The sequence below is a fragment of the Acomys russatus genome, chromosome 25 (genome assembly GCF_903995435.1).
Source record: "Acomys russatus chromosome 25, mAcoRus1.1, whole genome shotgun sequence".
NCBI classification, from domain to species: domain Eukaryota; kingdom Metazoa; phylum Chordata; class Mammalia; order Rodentia; family Muridae; genus Acomys; species Acomys russatus.
In genome coordinates, this window is record NC_067161.1 from 52,209,339 (window position 1) to 52,232,585 (window position 23,247).

General features: G+C 52.1%; 1 protein-coding gene across 1 annotated transcript in view; it reads left to right on the forward strand.

The window, feature by feature from the left end:
- Window positions 1-23,247, forward strand: part of Wscd1 (WSC domain containing 1) — a 40,090-nt gene that overhangs the window by 857 nt on the left and 15,986 nt on the right. Inside the window, exons 2-5 of the mRNA XM_051167541.1 lie at window positions 8,075-8,758; window positions 15,102-15,216; window positions 16,912-17,096; window positions 20,112-20,233. Coding sequence (XP_051023498.1) covers window positions 8,341-8,758; window positions 15,102-15,216; window positions 16,912-17,096; window positions 20,112-20,233 — 840 coding nt within the window. The 5' untranslated portion in view covers window positions 8,075-8,340. The remainder of the gene's footprint in view (window positions 1-8,074; window positions 8,759-15,101; window positions 15,217-16,911; window positions 17,097-20,111; window positions 20,234-23,247) is intronic.

Genomic DNA, 23,247 nt, shown 5'->3' on the forward strand with positions numbered 1-23,247 from the left:
CCCTGGGTGTCTGTGCCCCGCTGATGGCACTTAATTCTAACAGCTAGTCAATAGGAAGTCAGAACGCTGAGAGGACCTCTGCCCCGTTGGCTTATTGGCAGACTGGCAGTTTCCAACCCCCACAAGCCCTACCCTGCGACCCAGCCCTGGACACTCCATCGCAGACTACTTTCCAGACAGAATGGACAAACTCGGAACTCCGCTGGACTTTTGTCACCCTATCTCTCTCTCCCGTTACTGGGACAGCATGCTTCTGTTTAGGGAGACCTCCTCAGACCAGCTTTTATGGGGACCCGTAGGTGGGATCAAGATCACAGCATCAAACACAGGAAGTGAGGGCTGTAGGGACTGAAAGAATTCCAGAAGGCTAGTGCTTGGTGGTCCTTCTGTCTACATTTTCCCGTTTGTTAGCTACCCAACTTAATGGCTTCAAGTGCTGGGCTGAGAGCTGGGGAGAGCTTCCTTGCTGTAGGAGCAGGTTCTGTTTCTTCCAAGCATGACCTCCTACCACACACATCACATTGGCTTAGCTGAAGTCCCCTAAGAAGATGCCTGTGGGGAGAGGCTGCCGAGCCCCCAGATTCTGTGATGAGCAAGACATCTCTCTAGCAGTGGTTGAAGGCAGCTGGCCAGCTGCTGAGCTGGGGGTTGTGGGAGCAGCTGTCTCTTTATCTTCCTGACATCATACCTGCCCCCAGCCATCCCAGAATTGTTCCCATAGAGATTTAGAAGGAACTTATCTTAGGATGAAGGATCTTTTTCTCAGTGACCATTGAAGTCCCGGCATGGACAGTATTGCCCCATGTCCTGACCAGAAGTGGAGAGCAACTTGGATTTAGACGGAAGATGGGACACCTGTCTTTTTCTTCTATCTGCCTCCCCCCAGCAGAGGGCACGTTCCAAGCCATCATTTGGCCCTCTGCTAAATGTGAGCCTCGGCCTGGCCAGTAAGTTCAGTGAGTCTCATGGGTGGTTCTTGTAGAGTCATTGATTAGAACCTGGAAACCCACAGCCTCCAGGCTCAGGCTGAGCCATATGCCAGCAGAGGCCTCTTTGCAGACACTCCCAGCTTGCACTCCCATCTGGCTCCTTCCTGGCCAGTCTCCCTGAGGCCAGCTCCCTGTGAAATCAAGACCAAGTATTTGGGGTTAGTGGGGGTGGTGCAGCTCAGCATTTAAAACTTGGGGATGTGTGCCCATGCGACATGACTGGCATACTCAAGGTGGGGGGTCCTAGTATCTGATCTCAGGCTGGTCTGGAGGTCAGCCCTGCTTATTTGGGGCACATGACCTGATCACTCTCTGGACCTCTTAATCTTACTTTCTCCCTCTCTTTCCTAATTTCTCCACATCTTGACTTTAATAACCACCACATCGACCAGTATCTAAAACACTATCCCTGTGTGTGCCTGTAAGGGGCTGTAGTCAGGGAGGAACTTTACACATGTACCGCCTTCCAGTAGGGTTAGGAGAAGGGATGGCAGTTGGGCTGGAGTAATCTTGCAGATCATACGGTGCTGTGTGTCTCTTTCGTAGCTATTAAGGTTCCTCCCCTCCGCTGGGACCATGAGTGAGGACAGGGGTGTGCAAGGTGTCTTGGGTCATCTCTCATAGCTTGAGGAGCTGGAAAGGAGGCGGAGAAAGGCAGGGATAACTGACTCACCAGCCCAGACTTAGCCAAGTCCCTCAAAGCTGCTGTAATGCCCATGTAACCTGTCACCTTCTGTGTGAGGCCAGAGACCACCTCAGGGACTCGCCATCAGTGGGAGAAGCACAGGGACAGATGAACAAATGAGGGGGGCTGAGTTGAAGGGGTTGTGATTGGCTGTGACACATGGGGCTGGACCCCGGGTCAGCCAAACAGAAAAAGAAAAAACTCTCCGCTGCATATGGACGTCACTCCAGCAGTGTACAGAAGGATCCCCGCCTGATCTCGGGGAGATGAATGCCGCTGTGTGACAGGGCAAGTGATGATGTACACTTGGAATCAGGAAGCTGGGGCTCTGCCTAGCATTATCTCTTTATCTCTGTTCAAGATAATGACTCAAAGTAATGAGCCTGTGGGAAGACCATGTGCTTATCTGCTAACTCATGCCATACACGTGGTATTATCTGGAAGCACCTGTAACCTCTCTTGTGACATCTAAAAGTTTATTGTTCATGTCAACTTCAGCCATGAGCCCACTGAAGGTTGCATGCCCCATTTGCATCGAGTGGAGTTCTGGCCTTAGTAATGCTGTCTTTGGTATTTGTGATTGACAAGTCATAATTGTGTATTTTAACAGGCTGCCACGTGATATTGGACCTATGTGTATAATGTGAAATGAATGAGCTAATTATTATGTTTTATACTTTTTAAAAGAGACTTTGTATGTGGGTGTGGAGTGTGTGTGTGCATACCTGTGTGTGTGCACATCTGTGTGTGTATCACCTGCAGAGACCAGAAGTCCATCCCTGGTGTTTTTCTCTGTTGTTCTCTACATCATTATTGTTGTTTGGGTTTTGTCTCACTTGAGACAGGCTCTTGCTACTTAACCCTGGCTGGCTGGAGCTCATTTTGCAGTCCAGGCTAGCCTCTGCCCTCCAGAGTGGTGAGATTAAAGGCACGTATCACCATGGCTGGCCTCCACATTACTTTACAGGCTAGAGCCTGGGGCTTGCTGCTTCAGCTCTACTGTCTGGTCAACAAGTCTCTAAGTTCTGCCTGAGTTCCCCTCCTCAGCAACATTGAGGTTATGGATACGCTACCCAGCCTGGCTTATGCCTAGGTGCTGGGCATCTGGACTCGGGATCTTATGCTTGCCCAGGGAGCGTTTTGCTCACTGAGCTATCTCCCTAAGCCCCTAGAAGCATTTCTATTTGAATTTTTTTTCTTTTTGAGTTTTGAAGTTTTGCCTCTCCAAAGATGGAGTCCTTACCCCTATTCCTGCAAGGGCCCAGCAGGTTTGTACTTTGTGGGTACCTTGCCCCTCTCCCTTTCCAGCCTCAGTCCAGGAGGGCGGGCAACCCTGGAGTGAAGGCGATATTCCAAGAAGCGTCAGAGACGTTGACTGTGCCTGGGAGTGGCTTGCAGGCTGGGAGAGGATGTGGTGATGTTAACAAGCAGCTGGACTCAAAAGTAGAAACCACTCCCAGCCACCACGGGTCACTGTGCATCCGATCCCTCTGTCCATGCTCCAGGAGTTAAGGAGGCTCTATGGATGAAGTGTTATTGGCTTGAGCCTTGAGGGCGGGAAAGCAGTTCACGCTTGTGAGTTGGACAGAGCATCCCTGGCTGGCTGAAGTACATGCAACCACAAGGAGGCTCAAAACATCTCCTACTGGCCAGGAACAATGGTTGGGACACAGGGCTTTGTAATAAATAGTCTTAAGGAGGGGGCTAGAAGTGATACCAAGACAGGACACTGAGTGACTGAGCATGGAGGGGTTTGGACCAGTTCCTCCATGCCCTGGGGCTCCTGCAAGCCGGAGCATCGCTAATGCCATGCACTAGGATACCTGCTTTCTTGGGATGCAGGGAGGACAAGGTCCCCGAGAGAGGGATGGGGTTCAGATGACAGGCATCGAACAGAGCAGCAGAGGACGGAGAAACGACGGGTGGGAGAACACTGGAGCCTCATTTACAGCGTCACTGAGGTCCCAAAACACAGAGCTACTAGCTTCTGGTTTGTCAGGGGCCTGGGACTCCGAGCAGCTGGGGCATGGGTCCTCGTCTTGATTAGGGAGTAGCCTTCTGAAACCACCAACCCCTCCCACCCACCCTCCAGCCCAGTGCTTTATCCCTTGGGTGCTGCCCTATGTACGCACAGCTTTGAGTCACCCTTTCTTGGTGGCCACAGTGGCTAAGATCCATGTGGGGTGCACTGGTCACTTGCCTTCCCACTAAGGCCTTTCATCTCTAGCCAGAGGGTAGAAGGGAGGTGGAGTCACGTGACTGAACCCTGGGAGCCAGTACTGGCTGGCCTTGGTGATCCCTTCCTCTCCTGTCTTTTCCTTTCCTCTTTTTGCTGCCACTCCTAGGGCTCCAACCCCAACCTAGCCCACAGGTAGGTGCCACCTGCTCCCTTCCGGAGCCCAGGTTTTCTGAGTTCCCCCTCTCTGAGACTCCTAGAGGAGCCTTCCTGGGTGGTGGTGGTGGTGGTGGTGGTGGTGGTGGTGGTGGTGGTGGTGGTATCTCAGGAACTCCTTCCCTAGGCTCTAAAGTAATACCACTGAGTAAGGTGGCAGACAGACATTTGTCCAAGTGGGGCAGAACATCAAATGGAGATTCTGGAAGGGGAGGGTGTTTAACAGACCCTTCACCCAAAGTACTCCATGGCTTCCAAATCAGGGAAAGCAACTGTGAATCAAGCCCGGGGGGGGGGTGGGGTGGTGAGGGTGTGGTTATTGGAGACTTCCAGTAGAGGGGAAAGAGTTCAAAGGCAGCCTTCCAGCCGTCTCATGGCAGTGACTATTAGGTCTGGTTCTGGAAAAGCCAAAACAGGAGGAGCTTCTGCCTGGTATAGTTTCAAACCTGTGATGGAGACCCACTAAAAATTTAAGACTAAATCTTGCTGGGTGCAGAGCCAGAACTTCAGTGAGGAAAGGTGCGGGGAGCTGATGGCCATAGGGTGGCTCCAGGAACATGGTCCGGGTGCAATCAACTAACCGGGTCAACTAGTCAGGTAGGAGGATAGTTCTCAACTGGTAGGAAGCAGGGCCTTCTGCCTCCCCTGAGGATCGAGGGGCCCCCGAGAGGTGCACAGTTCATCTAACCTATTTATGTATACTGCAGGCGCTTAATAAATGGTGTCGTAGAAAATTAAGCAGTTGCCAACAGCAGTTAGATCAACTTCATGCAGGAGGAAGCTGTCCTGGGAGTAGGAGGCTGGGAGGGGAGGAGACAGTTTCCCAGGAACACCTGCTGTGGGCCTGTCCTCCCTCATCTCCCATGCTCCTCTTTGGTATTCATAACAGGTGTGTGCCATAGTCTAGGCAACCAGTCTGTGGAGCTGTAACCATTCGAAGCCATTCACAGGCACGGTGGGGGGGAAGGGGGCGCCTGAGGCTCTGCCCTGGGAGCAGGTTTGCTATAGGAATGCCTGATGGCTTTGGGATACGGTGGGTCGGCCAAGTCTTACACCTCTAAGCTTGCTTGTGAGCTGCATGCATGCTACAGGTCTCCCTGTCCCTGGCTCGGCTACTCTCAAGTTAACAAGTTCTCGCTGTTGCTACAAAACTAGCTATATGCTGGCATCTGGGGATCTGGAGAACGGCCAGGGACGATCTGTGAGCTGGTGGGGCCTCATCAACCAGACAGGTGGAGGTGGCGCTCGGCAAAGTCTGGTGGGGGGCCAGGGCAGGCTTTAAGTGTGGCCCCCTGCTACCCTCACTCAGGGTTCTGGCACAGGAATCAGCCTTGCCTTCTTAAGACATCAGAATAAAAGCCTGGCCTGCGTGTGACTGTCAACGCCACACCGATCAGAAAGACCACTCCTGGGATGGGTCTAGGGGGCTATAGGAGGACTTGAGGGGCCTTGGAGAGCTTAGGTAAGTTTGAATCCCGATGGCTTGATGCTGGCATCTCCCCTCCCCCCCCCATGCCCCCACCACTTGTCTCATGTGTATGGATCTACTCTGTCACATAAGCTGGAAGTCACACCACACCTTGGATGCAGGGGTGGGACTGTCACCCACCTGCCTGTTCTATCGCACCAGAAACTTCCTTTCCACAGTAGATGTGTCACCTTTTGCCTGTTATTTCAGTTTTCTGGATTTTATACCAGTAGGATGCTAACCTTCTGTATCCAGAACCTTTTCACAAACGTACCTGGGAACCTTCTTAATAGCACAGAAAAGACCCAATGTTTAAGTGTCCCTGATAATCCACACGCGCACATTACACGTCAACTCTGTGATGCTGAGACCATTGGCTGAGCACATGTTCCCAGCATCTCGGCAATTCAGGCTTCTTCCCACCTATGGATGAATGGGGTTTGAAGTTTGGCTGCTCTCAGACCCCTCTGGAGCAAGCTTCTGTCATTAGGGTTCTCCTATCCACTTAGCCATCCTTTCATTCATTAAAAAAAAAAAAAAAAAAAAAAATTCTTTTCTGGCAAAGATGACTGAGGTGTCACTTTGTGCCAGGCTTCACGCTGGGGGACTGTGACAAAAGTGAATAGGGGATGGCATCTACTCGGGTTGATCAGTGTCCTTTAGAGATGATCGAAAAGTAGATAGACAATGCTAATCGTGCCAAAGTGGTGCATGCTGGGATAGGCTTTGCACAGGCTGTTGGGGGGCCAGGGAGTCTGTCTATCTCTGTGGGTGGATGTGACAAGGGAAAGCTCCGAGGAAGTGACATTTATGCTAAGCCTTAGGAGTCACACACACAGTCACCGGGAAGAGGGAAGACACAGAAGCTGACACGCTATAAACACAGGAGGCCCTGTTGCTATCATAGGACACGCGTGTGCGAGCATGCTGGAGACACTGAGGCTTAGAGGTTGCGCTTCGATGGGCTGGATCACAAGGAGACCTTGTGTGACATCCTAAGGAGCAGTTTATCCCCAAGCTCTGGGGAGCTATTGAAAGGTTTTAAGCAGGAGAACACCAACTATGATCAAATTCGCGTGTTAAGGAGGCTCACCCTGGTAGCCTGAGCGCTGTGGATTGGAGAAGCCTGGGACGGGGGCAGACAGATCAGTCCGGATTTCGTGGGATTTTCTCTGTGGTTTTCCAAATCTGAGGGTGGCAGGGGTGGGTCTGGCGACACACCAGCTTAGACAGAAAGGAAAGGCTCTGAGACCATCTGCAAAGGCTTCTCTGTTCAGCTGGATTCCACTGTCACTTGCTGGTGAGGACCTGTGTTACCCTAACTTTCTGGAGGCTTCAGACCTCCTAGCTCTCAGAACTTAATCCGGAGGGCCCAGGCTGGTCTGGACCCCTTTGGATGGTCTCCTGGGCCCCCAGTCGCCTTGCAGCCTGGAATGCTGGGCCCCAGAGCCAAAACATTGTCTTTCTTCTCACAGCCAGCAGGCCGTGTCTGTGCACAGAACAGCCATTGAAGCACTGCCCTCACCATGTTAGTTACGGCCAGCGGCTTAGTCACGCTTCCAGGGGCCTTTCTTCTGGGACAAGCCTGCCCTTGTGCTCAGGGCCCTCCTCACACAGCAGCCGAGCTCCTGGCAGCTGCAGAGCCCCCACCAACGCCAATAGCTGCTTTTGAGATGCCGCCGATGGAAACCACAGCTTAACACGAGTAACCATGGCCTAGCCAGTGAAGGGCACCATGCAAACCTGCCCAGCACACCTTCCCTCTTCTCCACACCAGCTCCCCCAGCCTCTTGGTGCTGTCCCGACACCCTGGCAGGAAGTCCACGGAAATCCATCCCTCCCTTGGGCCTCTGTCTTAGAGTCAATGACCAACCAACCTCTGTAGAAGCTGCTCCCGGAATACAGATCACAGCTTCACTGCATCACCGGGTGGCAGTTCATTGTGTGCATTTATTAAGCGCCTTCAGTATACACCTGTCTGTGCAGGGCACACTTGGCGTTACAGTAAAACTGTGCTTCAGGCTGGGCTGTGTTGTAGTTGGGAAAACAGATCTGCAAAGAGGTTTTGGAGTGATTGGTCCTTGTGTTTGCCAGCTGTGGAGTTTCAGGAAATTACTTCTGCTCTCTTTTGCTCGTCTGCGTAGTGAGGACAAGACAGTATCTAGCTCATTAGATTGGTGGGAGTAAAACTGAGGTGGCGGCCTAACTCATCTTGATGGCCGTGTGAGACTACCGAGGGCTCAGTGGAAGCCACGGCCATTTGCCTTCCTTCTACTTATTGCTGTTGCCGTTACTGGACCTTCACTGCCACTGTCCAAAACAGTAGCACCCTCAGGTCACAGATGAGGAAGCCCAGAGAGGTTCAGCAACTTCCCCAGTGTCACACAGCTGGCCATCAGCAGAGCTGGAATCTGTGTCCTTTGCCCAGTGTTCCTGAGTCATTTGTCCAGTTGGAAAATAAGGCTGTGGGGAGTACCCTGGCCCAGGAGGGGGCAGTGGATCCTATGTTGCATCTTAATGTTATTTCTCCACTTTTCTAGGTTCCTGAGACTGAAGACTGCCAAGAGAGCTGAGAGATGGGGGAGATGGTAACCCTCAGGCAGAAGCTACCAACAAGGAGCTTGCCACTGCTGGAGAGAAGTGATGGTGACATTTGAAGCCCACAGAGACAGCAGTCCACAAATGTGCTGACAGGTGTCAGGAGCCAGGATGCTGGGATGACGTTTCTCGAGGCCCTGGTGTCCCTCCTGCCCAGGTGCTAGGAGCCGTCTCCAGGCTCCACCTGGGAGCCCTGCTGCCCAGGGGCATGGCCAAACCTTTCTTCAGACTCCATAAGTTTCTCCGCAGAACACAGTTCCTGCTGCTCTTCCTCACGGCTGCCTACCTGATGACCGGCAGCCTGCTGCTCCTGCAGCGGGCCAGAGTGGCCCTCCCACAGGTCCTCCGGGCTCCTGGCAGCCTACAGGCCTTGCCAGTGGCCACTGTAGCACTGGGTGTGGGCCTGCTGGACAGCAGGAGCCTTCATGATCCCCACAGTAGCCCTGACCTATTACTTGATGTGGACACACTAAGGAGTCCTCTGGCCCGACTTCCACCTGGAATCCGCTGGCCCCGGAGGAACCGCAGCTCACTGCGGCGGCGCTGGCTACACCACCTCACCAGTGACCCCCAGGGGCCATCCACCCTGGGCACTGAGGCCCCTGGACCGGCGAGCCACAGCCGAGGTGAGTGCTCCACCGTTGCCACGAGCCCTTTTCACGGTTACGTGTATCGTCCTTGGCCCATGGCAGGTGAGAGGTGTGATATTGTCCCCCAGAGCTCAGACTTTGATCTTGGCTCAGTCATACCTTCCTGGGTGACACCACAGGGATATTGTGCAGATGTATTGGGATGGCTTTGAACAGTGTCTTGGGGTGTCATGGGGGTGTCCCAGAGCAGCAGTAGCTGCTGTCTTTGCACTGGTGACCAGCAAGCACAGTCTCAGCTCCTCACACATCTAACGAAGAAGATGCTCCTACTTTGGTTGCTGCTAGTCCCCTTATCTACTCTCTAGAGCAGAGGTTCTCACCCTTCCTAATGCTGTGACCCTTTAATACAGTGCCCCATGTTGAGGTGACCCCTGACCATAAAATTATTTTCATTGCTACTTCATTACTGTGATTTTACCACTGTTACATCAATGGTAATGTAAATATCTGATATGCAGGATATGTGACACGTGACCCCTGTGAAAGGGTCATTTGACCCCCCCCCAAAGGGGTTTCGACCCACAGAGGTTGAGAACCACTGCTCTAGGCCATCCTGTTTGCCTCATAAGCCAAGCGCCGCCGCTAGGCAAGGGTTCCTCACAAATTGCTTGGCTCTCCTACTGGAAGCTCTTATTGCTTACAGCATCGCCCTGCTGTGATTCTGCCGTGCCTGACACTATTATGAAGACATTGAGGCCTGGAGTAGTTGAGTGAATGGCAAAGGTCCTCCTCATAGTTTGTGGTTTCTAGAAGCTAACCCTGAAGCCAGAACTCAGAGGTAGACTAGATCTGGGCACTGCACTGACCTCAAGAAACCCTGACTCGGGTGTGACAGGGAGACCAGGGAGGAAAGCTGCCAGGAAAGATGTACTCTGGAGCAGGAGCAGGCTGAGGACCCTGCTTGAGTGGGAGTGGGATGGAGATAAAACAGGACAGACATCTCAGAGCAGCCTGGAGTGGCAGGCCTGGGAGTGGGTGGTGACGGGGATCAGCCTTCACACGGCTGGGAGCCCCCAGTCAAGATGGAGACTCTGACCTGGTCCTCTTTGCACTGAGTTCTGTCAGGTCTCTGTACGGGACCCAAGGCACATGCTGGGTGCCCGAGGAGCACACTGGAAGTGCTGAAGTTGTGCCTGACTGGCACCTGAGCTCAGTTTGCTCTGATCATCCCGTTACCACCTCTTCTTCGGTCCTCTGCCCTAAGCCATTAGAGGAGGTGGTGCTCCTGTCCCTAAAATAAAGTGCATGGGTTACCAAACATAGAGTACTGAGCATAGGCTACAGAGCACCTAGCATAAGTAGCAAGCATAGAGTACTTAGCATAGAGAGCTGAGCATAGCGTACAGAGTATCAAGCATAGGGTGCAGAGTTCTTAGCCTGGAGCGCTAAGTGGAAGACTGTAGGAGGTGAGGCAAGTGGGGCATCAGGCTAAGGGTGGGGAAGGCCTAAGAGAAAGCGCCGTACCTACGATTTGGGATTGATTGATTGGTTGGTTGGTTGATTCATTGATCAACTTACCCATTTTGTGCCATTGGAGTTCAGATCTCAGGCCTTTTGGGATACTAAGCCCATCCTCCTGTTGACTCACAGGCTCAGCCCTTTATTTATTCTGAGAATGATAAACCCCAGCTTCTCTTTGCTTTGGGGAGATGACTCAGTGGGCCCAACAGAGTGACGGCTAGAAGGCTGTGGGTCCTTGTGTTTCAGACACTATCCAGCCGGTGTTCCTCACAGTGGGTTCTTTAGCAGGGCCTGCGTGTAAGGAGACAGAGAGACTGGTGGCATAGCTCATTTTATATGTGTATGTCTTCCGTAATCTCCCCAACACACCAAAAACCTGGGTCTCTATGCAGGCATTAGCAGGGCAAGTAAGTTAGCCTAAAGTGCAAATGACCAGGAGAGGGCCCGTGGGCCGCTTGAGAGGAAGTTCTGTGAGGTGCATCCTTGCTGAAGACAGAGCTGAGCTCCTTTCTTACTGGTGCGGTTTCATGGCTCTGTGGCCTCGGACAAACTGACCTGGAGTCTGCTCTCCATTCTTTTCCATCCTCACTTACTGAAGAGCGTTAGTCTTCGGTATGTGGTCAACATGCATTAGCCTGTGTATGCGCTTTGCACTGGACCCTTGAATGCTCTGTCTGAGGTGGAGTCGGTTATATATCCAAATAACACTGCACAGACCTGCTGAAGGAAGGTTAAGGCATGGCCTGGGGCTTGAGGGAGAGCAGACCTTTTATGGTTGGTCTTCAGAGAAGGGGACTAAAGGGCCTGGAAATCTGGTTCTGGCCATACTTATGTCCAGGAGAACCATTTAGTTACCTCCAAAGACACAGTAGCGATGGAAGGGCCCCACAAAAGCAGGTGAGATCACAGTTAGATGCAAGCGGGACAGTAATACAATGCTGTTCAGCAATATGGTTTTGGGTATGAATAAAGATGGCATACCTCCTTACCTGTTGATAGCCCCTGTCCCTGCCCTCTGGAGTACCCTGATTACCAAACAAAGAAAGGGTTAACTCAGGTTACACTGTGTTACAGCGCAGCATCCAAGGTCCAGTCTTGGTTTTGGGCCTTAGCAATAAGGACTTGGAATGGCCAATGGCGCCATCACTCCATGGGTGATTAAATATTCTGAATCTTCTGCAGAATTTTAAAGACAAAGTTGTCCTCCCTACAGACTCTAAAAGAGCAGTGTCTGAGGAAGGTGTGGTGACAGGCTGGAAGTCTTCAGAGAACACAGAGGGAGGTAGAACACTGGCCTGGGAGCCCCTGCCCCTTCCTCTGATGGGACTCTCTGGCCCTACGTGGTCTAGAGAGTGGCCCACAGTGTAGCCCTCGGCCAGCTGCTGGGACTGCAGACAAAGCAAGTGTCTCTTTGCAGCCCGGGCATCCCGCCATCCCCTGAAAGGGATCCTGCAAGCCACGGAAGCTGCAGGAGTCTCCATCAATCACCGAGCATTTCATTGTACCTTGGACAACATCCATAATGGAATAAAATGTCAGGAAGTTTACTAGGGGAAAAATAGTAACTTCTCCATAGCCAGTTTGTTTTTTATTGATAGTCATTTCCAAAGACATCCCGATATCTCCAAAGCCATCGTTAATGGCCTCACGACTTGTCCATTCCGATGTGCAAATGCACAGATGCAGAGTCACAGGCGGTAATGCATCGCCTCCTTTTCAGCCCAAAGTAATAAATCCGCCTCAGGAGCATCCCAGTCCCAACGCATCCCTCGAAAATTCTTGCTTTTCTGCACATTCCTGCCTCTGTCAGGGATTTAGAAAAGCCATTTGTTACGTTAAGTGACAAAGGGCTCCTCTGCTCCCCCACAACCCAGAGGGACCATCTGTGTCTCAGGCTCTGGCTGCACCCCAAGATAGGACTGCTGGGTGGCACAAGGTGGGGCTGGGGGCTTCCTCTGCAGGCTGTCCAGACACGGAGTCCAGCTTCTGGCCGCTCAGCCACTTCTTTCAGAAAGCCAGCCTGGCTGTTGAAACCATTGCTTTTCTCTCTTCTATTAATGTGCTAATTATTCAGCTAATATTTACTGATCCATTGTCCCACTAGGTCCCAGGTTACGATATAGGATCAGAATAATAATAGATGTTATTTATTTGAGCATCTGTTATGTATGGAGCATCATTTTGTGTACTTGTCCATCTGTCGTCTTGTTTAATTTAATCTTCAGAGAGATTCTACTGATGTGAGTGGTGCTCACGCCTCTTTAACAATGCAGAATCTGAGTTCTGGGAAAGTAAAGTAATTGAGAGTTCTTCGTTATTTAAAATGAACTATTAAACATAAAATCGTCACTCCTGGGTCCCTGACACTCCAAGCCTTTTGTTAGACACTGGATATGTGTTACCCGTGTGGAATTCTCACAATCTCCAACCTTCTGGAATTGGTACCATGTCCCCGTTTTGCAGGTGGGGAAATCTGCATCTTAGAGAGGAGGATCTGCACATCCCAGGTCACAGGGGCCCTGTCCTAGTGGATCAGGGATTCGAACCTCCACCGTCCATTTCTCAGAAACAGCAATGTGCCATTCCAGTATGGGCAAGTCAAGTCTTGATCTGAGTGCCTTTTGAGGTTTGAGTTTCCTTTTCAGCTACAGAATTTGTGTTTGGGATATTTAATTGAAAGCTGCAGTGGGCTTTTGTCTGTGCCGACCAACACATCGGAAATTTCTCAGACGCAGCAGCTTCTTGTTTGCTAAGTAGACAGGCAGAGAATAGTTTATGCCCACTGCTCTGGATAGGTATTTTCTGCAACCATATGGGATGGATCCAGGGGTCCTGAGGCTGCATGCTGGGTGTGGCGCATGCTGGGTGTGGCCACAGGTGTTGATGGGCCTCAGGAGGTATGGAGTTTTAGAAGGGGCCATATTAAAGAAAGTTGCTGTTGACTCCCTCTTCCTGGCATCTTCTGACCTGAGAATCCCCGGAGCCCTGGGTGGTGAAAATACAGTTTCCTGCTGTCCTGGATGTTACCTGTTCCAAGAATTCAGACTTCTGGGGCTTAGAGCCAGGTGTGGTCAGCTGGGCCGCCCTTCTTGTACCAGAGATCCTCTGCTCTTTCACCCGAGACCCTGGAACTACCAGTGTGGTCTGTAGGAGCTGTGACCCGCCGTTTCCAGCCAGGTTGATAACACCGACGTCCTGCCTAATGCTGTGAGTCACTCGGGCTAACCTTGTTATCCCTACCCTCCAGGAGGCTTTAGGCTTAGAAGATTTAAAAAAAAACAACAAGTGGATGGCTGGAACTTGGCTGGCAATCCCAGGCATTAGCTTGCTTGTATTTTTAAGGCAACATCTTAGAGTCTTGAGACCCTGTGGAGAGCTGGAACAACGATGAGGGAAGGATTCTGGGCTCAGGACAGCTGAGAAGCTCTGTCTCGATGGAAGGAGGGCATTGATCCAGAGCAAAGGTGTGTGTGTGCATCCACTTCGACAGTCAGGGAGACTGAGGCATGGATAATTGAGGTGATTCAGCTGAGTCCAAAGTAACCTTTACAGTGGAAGCGCTCACAGAGAAAAAGAGCCCCTCAGGAGTGAATGGTGTGGGGCCTTTCCCCACACTGTGCAGCTGGAGCCCCTGTTCCTTGTGAGGAGTCATGGCCTCAGTCTTCTCTAGCCAGCCCTGTGAAGCCACGAGCTTCTGGAGAGCCAGCCGCCTGCTCCTGGTGCATGCGCACGCTCAAGCTGTGTGCAGCATCAGTGCAGGTGTCCTATCCAGCCCCCAACATAGTGGTTGTGGATGTGCCTTCCCAGTTTGGGCACCATGTGAGAGTGTGTTTGCAAATTCCCAAATGCCATTTCTTCAAAACATTGTGTGTTTTGAATGCGTGCGTGCGCGTGTGTGACATTTACACGCCCGAGGCTGGCTGTGCTTGCGTTCTCCAAGTTTCTCTGCAAGTCTGGGAGGCATTTCCTTCCTGTCTGTGACGGGCAGGGCTACCAGCAACTCCCACTGTGCATGCTTGGGGCAATAGTGACACTACCCTATGGACTCATCCCCAAGCGTTTCTGACTGGGGAAGTGCCGAGGTTATGGCAGAGGGTTCCACGGTCACTCGGTTGCATCATTTCCCACATGGACACCTGTCTTAAAGCTGACAGACTCTGTTTACATGTGCTAGCAATACACTGCATGTTTTTTGTTTTAAAGATGCCCCTTCTTATGGACAACATTGGGTTAACTAATTCTGGACCCCTCTGGATCCCAGCCTCCCTCTGGCTCATGTGAAGGTGGTGGAACGGTGTCCTGGAACCATAGTCGAGGCAGAAGACCTGAGCCTAGGAAGGGGAGAGAGAATATGAGGTCATTAAGCCACAAGGAAGCAAGTGTATAAAAACACCAGCCACCATGATCATTGCACACTTATATTGAATCATCACACTGTACCAGATCAATACGTACAGTGAATAATAATTTAAAATAAAACGCATGTCCAAGCACAGGGAGGAAGGGTGGTGGAGAAAAGCTGCAGTCAGGCTGACTGCCTCCTGGCCACTACCTCTGGGTGCACAGTAGGCCATTAGCCAGGTACATAGTAGGCCATTAACTGAGAAAAGGGGCAGAAAGCTGCCCAGGTGCCAACTTGGCTCTTGTGCTGAGGGGAAGTTGACGAACAGCTTTCCTTCATCTCTACTTTCTAGAAAAGCACATGTGCCGGGTGGGGCTGGAGATCCCGGCTTTTCCCACTGGTGGCAGGCGGGCAGACTTTTCCAGAGAGGAAAGCCAATTGCTGGGGCCTCCCTGACTCCCAGGTCCCACCCCGAAGCCTATGACCTATGACCTCAGTTGTGTTCCCTCCTTGCAGGCAATTACCTGGGATGCTTCAGTGAGGAGGGCCAGGAGAGAACTCTGAAGGCGGCGGTGTTTTATGACTTGAGGAAGATGACCGTGGCCCACTGTCAGGATGCCTGCGCTGAACGGTGAGTGTTGGACTGAGCCGTTGACTGCGTTGGGATGGGGTTAGAAGACAGTCCCACAGCCAAGGGACATCGTTGAGCTGGATGGCCATCCATTTGTCAGGACTCTAATCTCCAGGAGAAAGGGCACCAGCATCCGGCCAGGGGGCTGGCAGGCACTTGGACACTTGGCTTCCATCCCCACTGTGCTAGGGACTCACCCTGTGACCCATGGGAGGAGTTCTTTGAGCAGGCTATAGAAGAGGGTGAGGCCCCATCAAAAGTCACTCCCTGAACTCAGTTTACTGAGTTTAAAATAAAATAAAGGGACCAGTGGACCCCAATTAATATAAAATTGAGGACCAGTCCAGTGGTTTAAAAAAAAAAAAAAAACATTTCTACTTATGTTTACAACAAAATTTGCCTCTCTAGATACTATCAGCTCTCACGGTGGTTGTCAGACATCTATCACGTGCCAGGAGTGGTCTCTAAAGGCAGGACAGTCACAGCTCACTGTGTGTGCATGTTCCTGTTGGAAGACAGGCAGAGCAGCGCTCTTTACTTCTTTGTATCACCTTAGGTTCTTTTACAATTTTTTCTATAAGTAAAGTCCCACCCAGTTCTTGTAGGTGATCATAAACTTTATACCTGGGGAAAGCAAGGGCAGGACCCACCTGTCCATGCTTGGTAGCTCAGAGGAAGGTGAGGCGGAGCATGATGATGTCATCGCCTCATTTCAGCCTCTTCCTGTGTAAGGAAACTGAGGCTCCAGGCAGCAAGTGAGAGCATCTGCCATCCCACAAGCAGCCAAGTGGGGCTCCATCGCTCTGTGGAGTTTTCATTCTGGGCTTTTTCACCCCAGAAAGGGAGCATGAGCACGCGGCCCACTTGCTGTAGCTGCCGCCCTGTACAACTCTGTACAGGTTCTGTTTCCTGGGCCACTGTGTCCATCTCCAGTGGTGACCTGTGGGTGAGGAGCAGGAGAAGGGCCCTGCCAGAGGGGCCCCGTAGTACCATCTGTTGCATGGCTTCAGGCCAGAGCGGTGCTGGTGCTGGGCACAGTTACGTCTTAACCTGTGGCCTGTGATTGGGCACCTGGAGGTCACCTGTGTGAGTGTTTGCACCACAGCAGTTGGCAGACACTGTACACCAGAGCTCTGCACGTCTACTGAGAACCCTGTCCCCACTCATTTCTGGTGTGACCCCTTGTAACTTGAGACCGTAGAGGAAACAAGTTCAATCTCCAAGCTGACGAGACAGACCAATGGGGCTAAATAGTTTATTCCCAGGAAAACACTGCGCCCTGCGCTTAGATGACTTTAGCTCTGGGTGAGGCCTTACTCCCTAGGTCAGTGGTTCTCAACCATCTTAACACTCTGACCCTTCAATACAGTTGGTCATGGTGTAGTGAGCCCAGCCATAAAATTATTTCGTTGCTACTTTAGAACTGCAGTGTTGCTTCTATTACAAATATCTAATATGCCACCCCTGTGAAAGGGTTGTTTGACACGCCTCCCCCAAACGGAGTTACAACCCACAGGTTGAGAACTGCTGCCCTAGGCCATGCCAATGGCCAGGCCCCTCTCTACTCAGGTCGGCTTCAGGTCTGTCCGGAAGGCCCAGCTGCCATCACCTGGCTCTGACCTCCCCATGGCTTGGACTCCAGCCTCAGCTCTGGGCCCAGCCGGGATTCACTCCCATTCTGTGTGTATCTTGCAGGTCCTATGTCTATGCCGGCTTGGAGGCCGGTGCAGAGTGCTACTGTGGGAACCGGCTGCCAGTCACACGTGTCAGCCTGAAGGAGTGCAACTACGAGTGTAAAGGGGAGAAGGGCTCCGTGTGTGGGGCTGTTCACCGGCTCTCTGTGTACAGCGCGGGGCTGCAGCAGCTGGGCTCCAGGAAGCGTGAGTGTGCCAGCCTCATCCCAAGTTTATATGTCAGTCATATCCCTCACCACAGCCACGTCCCATAGGCCGGAGTCTACGCCCTGTTTTCTTGTCACCGACTCCTGACTGCTGCAGAGATAGTGAGGACCATGAAAAGCTAACTGCCTGGGCTCATGACTAGGCACCTCCCTTGTCCCTTGCAGGAGAAGCTGACAGGAAGTCTAGGCATGCTATGTGGTTACAGATGACTCATTTCTCTTCCCTGGGCTCCAGTCTGTAATCTTAACTTCTCTGTGTGGAGCTAGATCTCTAGCGCTAGGGTGGTGGGACCTGAGAACCTGAAACTGGTTTGAGGAGGAGCAAGCAAGACACGAGAACATGTAACTACAGCTCTGCGCCTGTGTGCATTTGGGGGTTCAGCTCTGTGCCACCTGTCTGACCCTATAAGCGCAACACAAAAGTTGGTTCTGGGAGTCCTTAGAGGAGCAAGGAGGAGAGCTATGCCAACCAACCTAGGTGTCGAGGCTTCTCATAGTTGAGTTCTCACCAACGATGAGCTTACAGTTCAAAAATTACACAGACTGAGAAGAAACAGTCCTAAGGGCCAAGGTAGGCCACAGTCACTGTGAATAGGGCTAGAGTACAGGGAGACTCACTGACTCCTCTCTGACTGCTAAGCATGTTCAGGTGTTTCCTGTTCTGGGTAGACGTTCTGGGAGCCAAGAGGTCCAAATGAGCCAGGGGCCTGGGAGGAAGACATTGACAGTATCAAGGATTTGCTAGTGAGAGTGCTGACTCAACAGAAACCCACTGGCACCTAGTATGTGCCAGACACGAGGTCTACGCTGCCCCATGGATGCCTATGGAGGCTTTCTGAGGACTGGACCAGCCACCCTAGCCTCTTGGGTCTTTTATTTCTTTGGCCTCCAGTGATTAGCCTGCTCCCTCACTCCGGAGCCACAGCAGGACCAGGTCTGAGGTGGACATTGGGCCGTCCCTCCAGCTTCCCTCTTTGCTCATTGACTTAACTTAGAGACAGCTGTTTTGCCTCTGCCTCCGATTGGCTGAGGGACAGATGGTCTGGTCACTCAGGCCAGCCTTTGTGAGTGAGTGAGTGTGTGTGTGTGTGTGTGTGTGTGTGTGTGTGTGTGTGTGCCAGAACTGTTGCCATGGTTTGTGTTGGCAGTGGTGTCTGTGGCCAGCTGTGAGGCTGACCTTTACCTTCCACTCCCCTCTCCAGGAGCTACACTAACAGGCTGTCAGAAGTGACCAGGTGACCACCTTTTGTAAATTGCAGCTTTGGCAGCCGCTAGGACATACTCGCCAAGCATGCTTTTGCGTTCCAGTTGGGATCAGGGTCAGTCCTGACACTTTATCAGTGTCTTCCTTTGACAGCGTTCTTGTGCCCTGACTGGCCCCGAGGCTCTCACCTGGAGATAAAGAGTGAGGGCTGCAGACCAGTGGATAACTAATGGCATCATCCACCAACAGTCACATCAGTGATGTGCACAGACCACTTTTGTGGCCTCCCAAGGCTTGTGAGTTGCTTCTCTGTTGTAGGTGATGCCGAGGTCCCGTACCTTACCTCATTCCATTTGTTCACTCGCTCATCACCCCCTTGGCACCGGCTGGGTTTCAGTGTTGAGGCTGGTTGCAGGGAGCCAAGGAGACCACACACGGCCCCCTTCTGAGAGCTCCATCCTGAAGTCTCATGGCCCCCACTGTCCGCCAACCCTGCCATGGCCTAGACTCCCTGAGATACTGGCTACTTTCCTTCTCTGTGCTTTGTCTTCCCCCGATGACCCTCCCTTCCCACCTACCCCTCAGCGTCTGTCCCGTGCCAGTGGTTGAGCTCTGTGGCCTGAGCCGAGTCTTTGTCCTTTGTGGCCTGTGCTTGCCACAGGACAGCACTGAGTCTGGTGGGCAGTATGGCGTTGGCCTTGGCTGTCCAACCATAGTCTAAGCAGCTGTGTGGGCCCGAGGGGACACAGCTGTCTGGAGCTGACATTGGGACACACAGTGCATCCATGACAGTCCTAGGAGCTTGGAGGTTGGAGGTAAGACAGAGTCCTTGAGTCTGTGACACAGGGCTAGTCACAGGTTAGACACCTCAGGTCCTGAGGACTCAAAGCCACCTGTTTTCTCTGCAGCAGGTGGCTTCCTAGTTCTGTGCACTGATTCCCAAACCCCTAGTTCTGTGGTCAATCAGGATGTGCTTCTAGGCCCAGATCTTGGTCAGACTTGACAGTTTATAAGGAAAAATCCTCACCCTGCCCAAGGCTGGTGAGAGTTTATGCCGCTGGCCAGGAGACATGACAGGTAGAACAAACTGAGGGCAGATGCCAAACCTCAGGAGGCCTTATGTGAAGAGGATGAGAATCAGATGTCATCTCAAGAAACTTATCCCTAAACAGTTGGTGCTGGAACATCCCAGAAGGTTTGCTCAGTACCAAGGGAACCAAAAAGCAAGCTGAGCTTTTCCACCAGAAGGCTGAAGAACAATTTGGCAAGAAGATTCCTTTGTGACTCGGGATCGATTGAGTGCTCCTAGAATCCAGGCGGGCAGGCCTGCTGGGAGGCCCGGGAGTACTTTGTCTAGATACCTGAGTTCATGTATTTCTCCGTGCATATTCTCGTGAGTCATAGAACTTCCCAGACCATCAACCTGTCAGACCACCACCTACTGTGGAAGCTAGCATGACCCAAAATGCAAAATGAAGGAAAGAAAAACAAACAGCTACTCACCCCCCTCACCCCCACCCCCACTACCACTTGCAGGAGAAACAAGCCCTTAACTCAGCTCTGCAGCCACTTAAGCTTCGTCAGACACCCTGGTGGCCACAGTAGTTCCATAGGGCATTGTTCTCAGATGCTTGGCTCAGCCCCATCTGGACTCTTTACTCGCCGCCCCCCCCCCCGCCCCCCCGTGATATCTGTCCTCCCCTTCGCCTCCGGTTATATTTGCATAGGTCTCAGGACCCAACACCAACTATAGATGCCACTTCTCATCAGAACCCCATTCCTTCCCTGCAGGACGAGCTGCCACCTACCGAGGGTGCTTTCCACTGCCAGACAACGTCACCCATACTTTCTCCTCCTCCATGACACAGGCCAACATGACTGTGGAGACATGCTCTGGATTTTGTTCCCAGAAAGTAAGAACTATTTTGCCATTGTGTGATGCTTCAGTCTTACAGCGTGCATGGTGGTCTTCAGAGCACACGCTGGGCCACACGCATGGACTCTGACAGCCCGGGTGAGGGCCAAGGAGTAAAGGGCATGGCCAGGCCGTTTATCCAGTGTCACACAGGGTGTGTCGGATAGTTGCCCCAGGGAACACCTACCTGAGTGGGTTTGAGGCTGGATAGGGAAGGCTGTATGGCTGGGAAGAATGCCTGTGTGCCTTTCTGCAAGGAAGCTCTTGGCACAAGTGTCACGTGTTAAGTTGGCCTTATTTGGACTCAGGGAGATGCCAGCTCAGTTCTTAGGGACAGGTGATGGATTTTTCCATTGTCTGTGCAGAGGGCTGTGACTGGCTGCAGGGACAGTGCCACGACCGTCGCTGTGGTTTACTCCAGGCTTCAGAGAGGACTGGAGTTCTGCTAGGGCTGCTGGGCAGGACACCAAAGCCACTGTCCCCATACCACCTACTTGATCTGTGGTAGGATGAGGAGTGGTCAAAGGCAGGTGGGCATTGCAAAGTTCCCAGTCAGGAGTGTTTGAGGTGTGGTAGGGAGCACTGTGTCCACAGAGCACAGAGGCATTAGGCTGGCATTCAGCCATCTCCACATTATGGTGGATGTTGGGTCTTTGCAAGTGACCCTGGGTGACAGCAGGCTGGGAGCTGGGGCTGATGCACTTGTGTTGGGGTTCAGTAGCCTCTTTGCTCTGTGGTATTTGACAGCATAACAGAACAGAACTGAGGGGAGGAGAGGGCATGGCTTGTGATGATGATGATGGTGGCGGTAGTGGTGATGATGATGATGATGGTGACAATGTTTGTGGACAGAAACAGCTGGTTATTCACACTGGTTATACACACTGTACGTGGTGCTATTTCGAGTACTTCCCCTGTGTTAAGTCCACCTTCTTAAGGCCTAATGGGATGGGTGTGGTGATGCTCTGCATTTGGCAGGTGAGGAAAGTGAGACACCTAAGGTAAAGGGCACTCAAGCTGTCTGCAAGGGCTGAGCATGGCCCCTTGTGGCCTGGGGGAAGGGGGAGCGGGGTGATCAGAGCCAGCTTCAATGAAGTGATCCTGACATCCTCTCACCACCCACCCACCCACCCCTGCAATCCCACTGGGTGCTGTCTTCTTCCTGCTTCCTTGGCTGGCTCTCTGGAAATGCTTCCCTTGCAAGGTGGAGTGAGAACAAAGCTTTTACAGGCGGTTTCCTCTCTCCCGAGAACAGCGTTGACGTACTTCTGCTTTGAGTCACCAGCATTTTCAAAGCCACTGCCATCAGGGCCCGCAGGTCACAGTCCAGTCACTTCAGAAGTCACATTGTTGACTTGCAGGCGTCTGGCCTGGGAAATGACTTCTCCTCTCATCCTCATGGTGGGAACAGAATTCAGTGGGAGAGGAGAAAAGGGGGCAGCCACAGAGCTGCTGGCCCTGCCTGTGGCTAGAAGGAAGTACTGCACCCTAAAATTTGAGCCCCACAAATTTCCCCACAAAGGACCCCCAACCCCAGCTTCCTTCAGAATGTAGACTTCCGCTGGCCTAGAGCAAAAGAGAGACTAATCCCCCTGCATTATCAGCTTTAGAGGAGCTGGGGGCTTCCCAGGGACCATCTGCTTTAATCTTCTCAGCAGGGGACCTCCTCCTATCCCCGGTGGCTGAGGGAGGCAGCTCAGGTTTGCAGAGGGATAAGCCAGGACTCCTGAATCTGCCATCTGTGCTTTTAGACTGCACCCTTACCGCCTTGTGACAGAAGGTGAGGGAGAGGTGAGAAAAAAAGAACTGGAAAGAGGGAAAGTGCGTCGCCCTGATTGCAGGCTTGGACACCTCTCGGGATAGCTCTGAATGACATGTTTGTGTAGAACGCAGGTAAAAAAAGTTTTTAAAGGTACCAAGGTAAGGGGGCTGTCTCCTGCCTCTCTTCCAGCCAGCCTCCTCCCTGGGAGGCAGCCGGTTTGCCCTGGCTTCCCACAGCCAGTTTCCGAAACTGAATATTCAATCAGTTGCATCCTAGGCTGGTCGATTACAAACCCCAGGGCTACCCCAGGTAACATAGTGCCTCCACACTGCCTGAGCTGGCCCTGTTCCGCCAGACCGGTGACTCCATATGGGTGTAGAAAGTGAACTCCAGTCTTTCCCAGCCTCACAGATGTCCTATAATTTATTTAACCAGTCCCCTACTGTTCAGCTTTTAGATTGTGTCTAGTCATTTGCTTTTACAAACAGTGCTGCAAAGACTATGTTTAGGTCATTTTGTAAGGAAAAAGGAAAAAAAATTAAAAAACCAAAACTGCTCTCCCGGGTGATGCAGGGTTCAGGAGGTAGCTTTGTTGTTCAGTCTCTGCGGCCAGGCTGCCCTTGGCAAAGGTTGTACTAACTTTACACCACTCATGGAGGTATGGGAGGGGACATAGCCACTCTTGGAGGGTTCTCCTTCTTTGAAGAGGGGGCGTCCTAGGAAAATGTTCCAGTATTCTGGATGTGTCTACCCCTGGACAGCCCACTAGAACCCAGAGAGCTCTGCCTTGTGGTTACAGACAATAAAGATGAGAAACTCTTTGCTATTTTCAGCTCTCCTTCATATTTACTGGCACAAATCCACATCGGTACAGTTTTACAGTGAAGTGTGCCAGAAGATCCCCGCAGGCTCCCCGGTATCATAAGCCATTTTGCACCTTAGCACCTTGTCTGACTTCCCTGCAGATGCATCTCAAGGGCAAGTTACTGGCTTAGCTCTAGTGTTTGCAGCAGGCAAGGCTCATCAGAGCCACATGGAAAAGGTGCCGGAGGTTCTCAGCCATGGACCCTGTCCTCAGAGCATCTGGCGTGGGGACCAGTTCCTCATCTCTTGCCCCAGCCCCCACCCCAATGGATCAGGAAGGGACATTTCCTTGAGTCCCATTGTTGAGAGCTGCAGGGATTTGCAGCTGTGGAAGAGCCACCTTTCACAGCGCTTGAGTTGAAAGTGGCTTTTAGCAAAGCACGTTT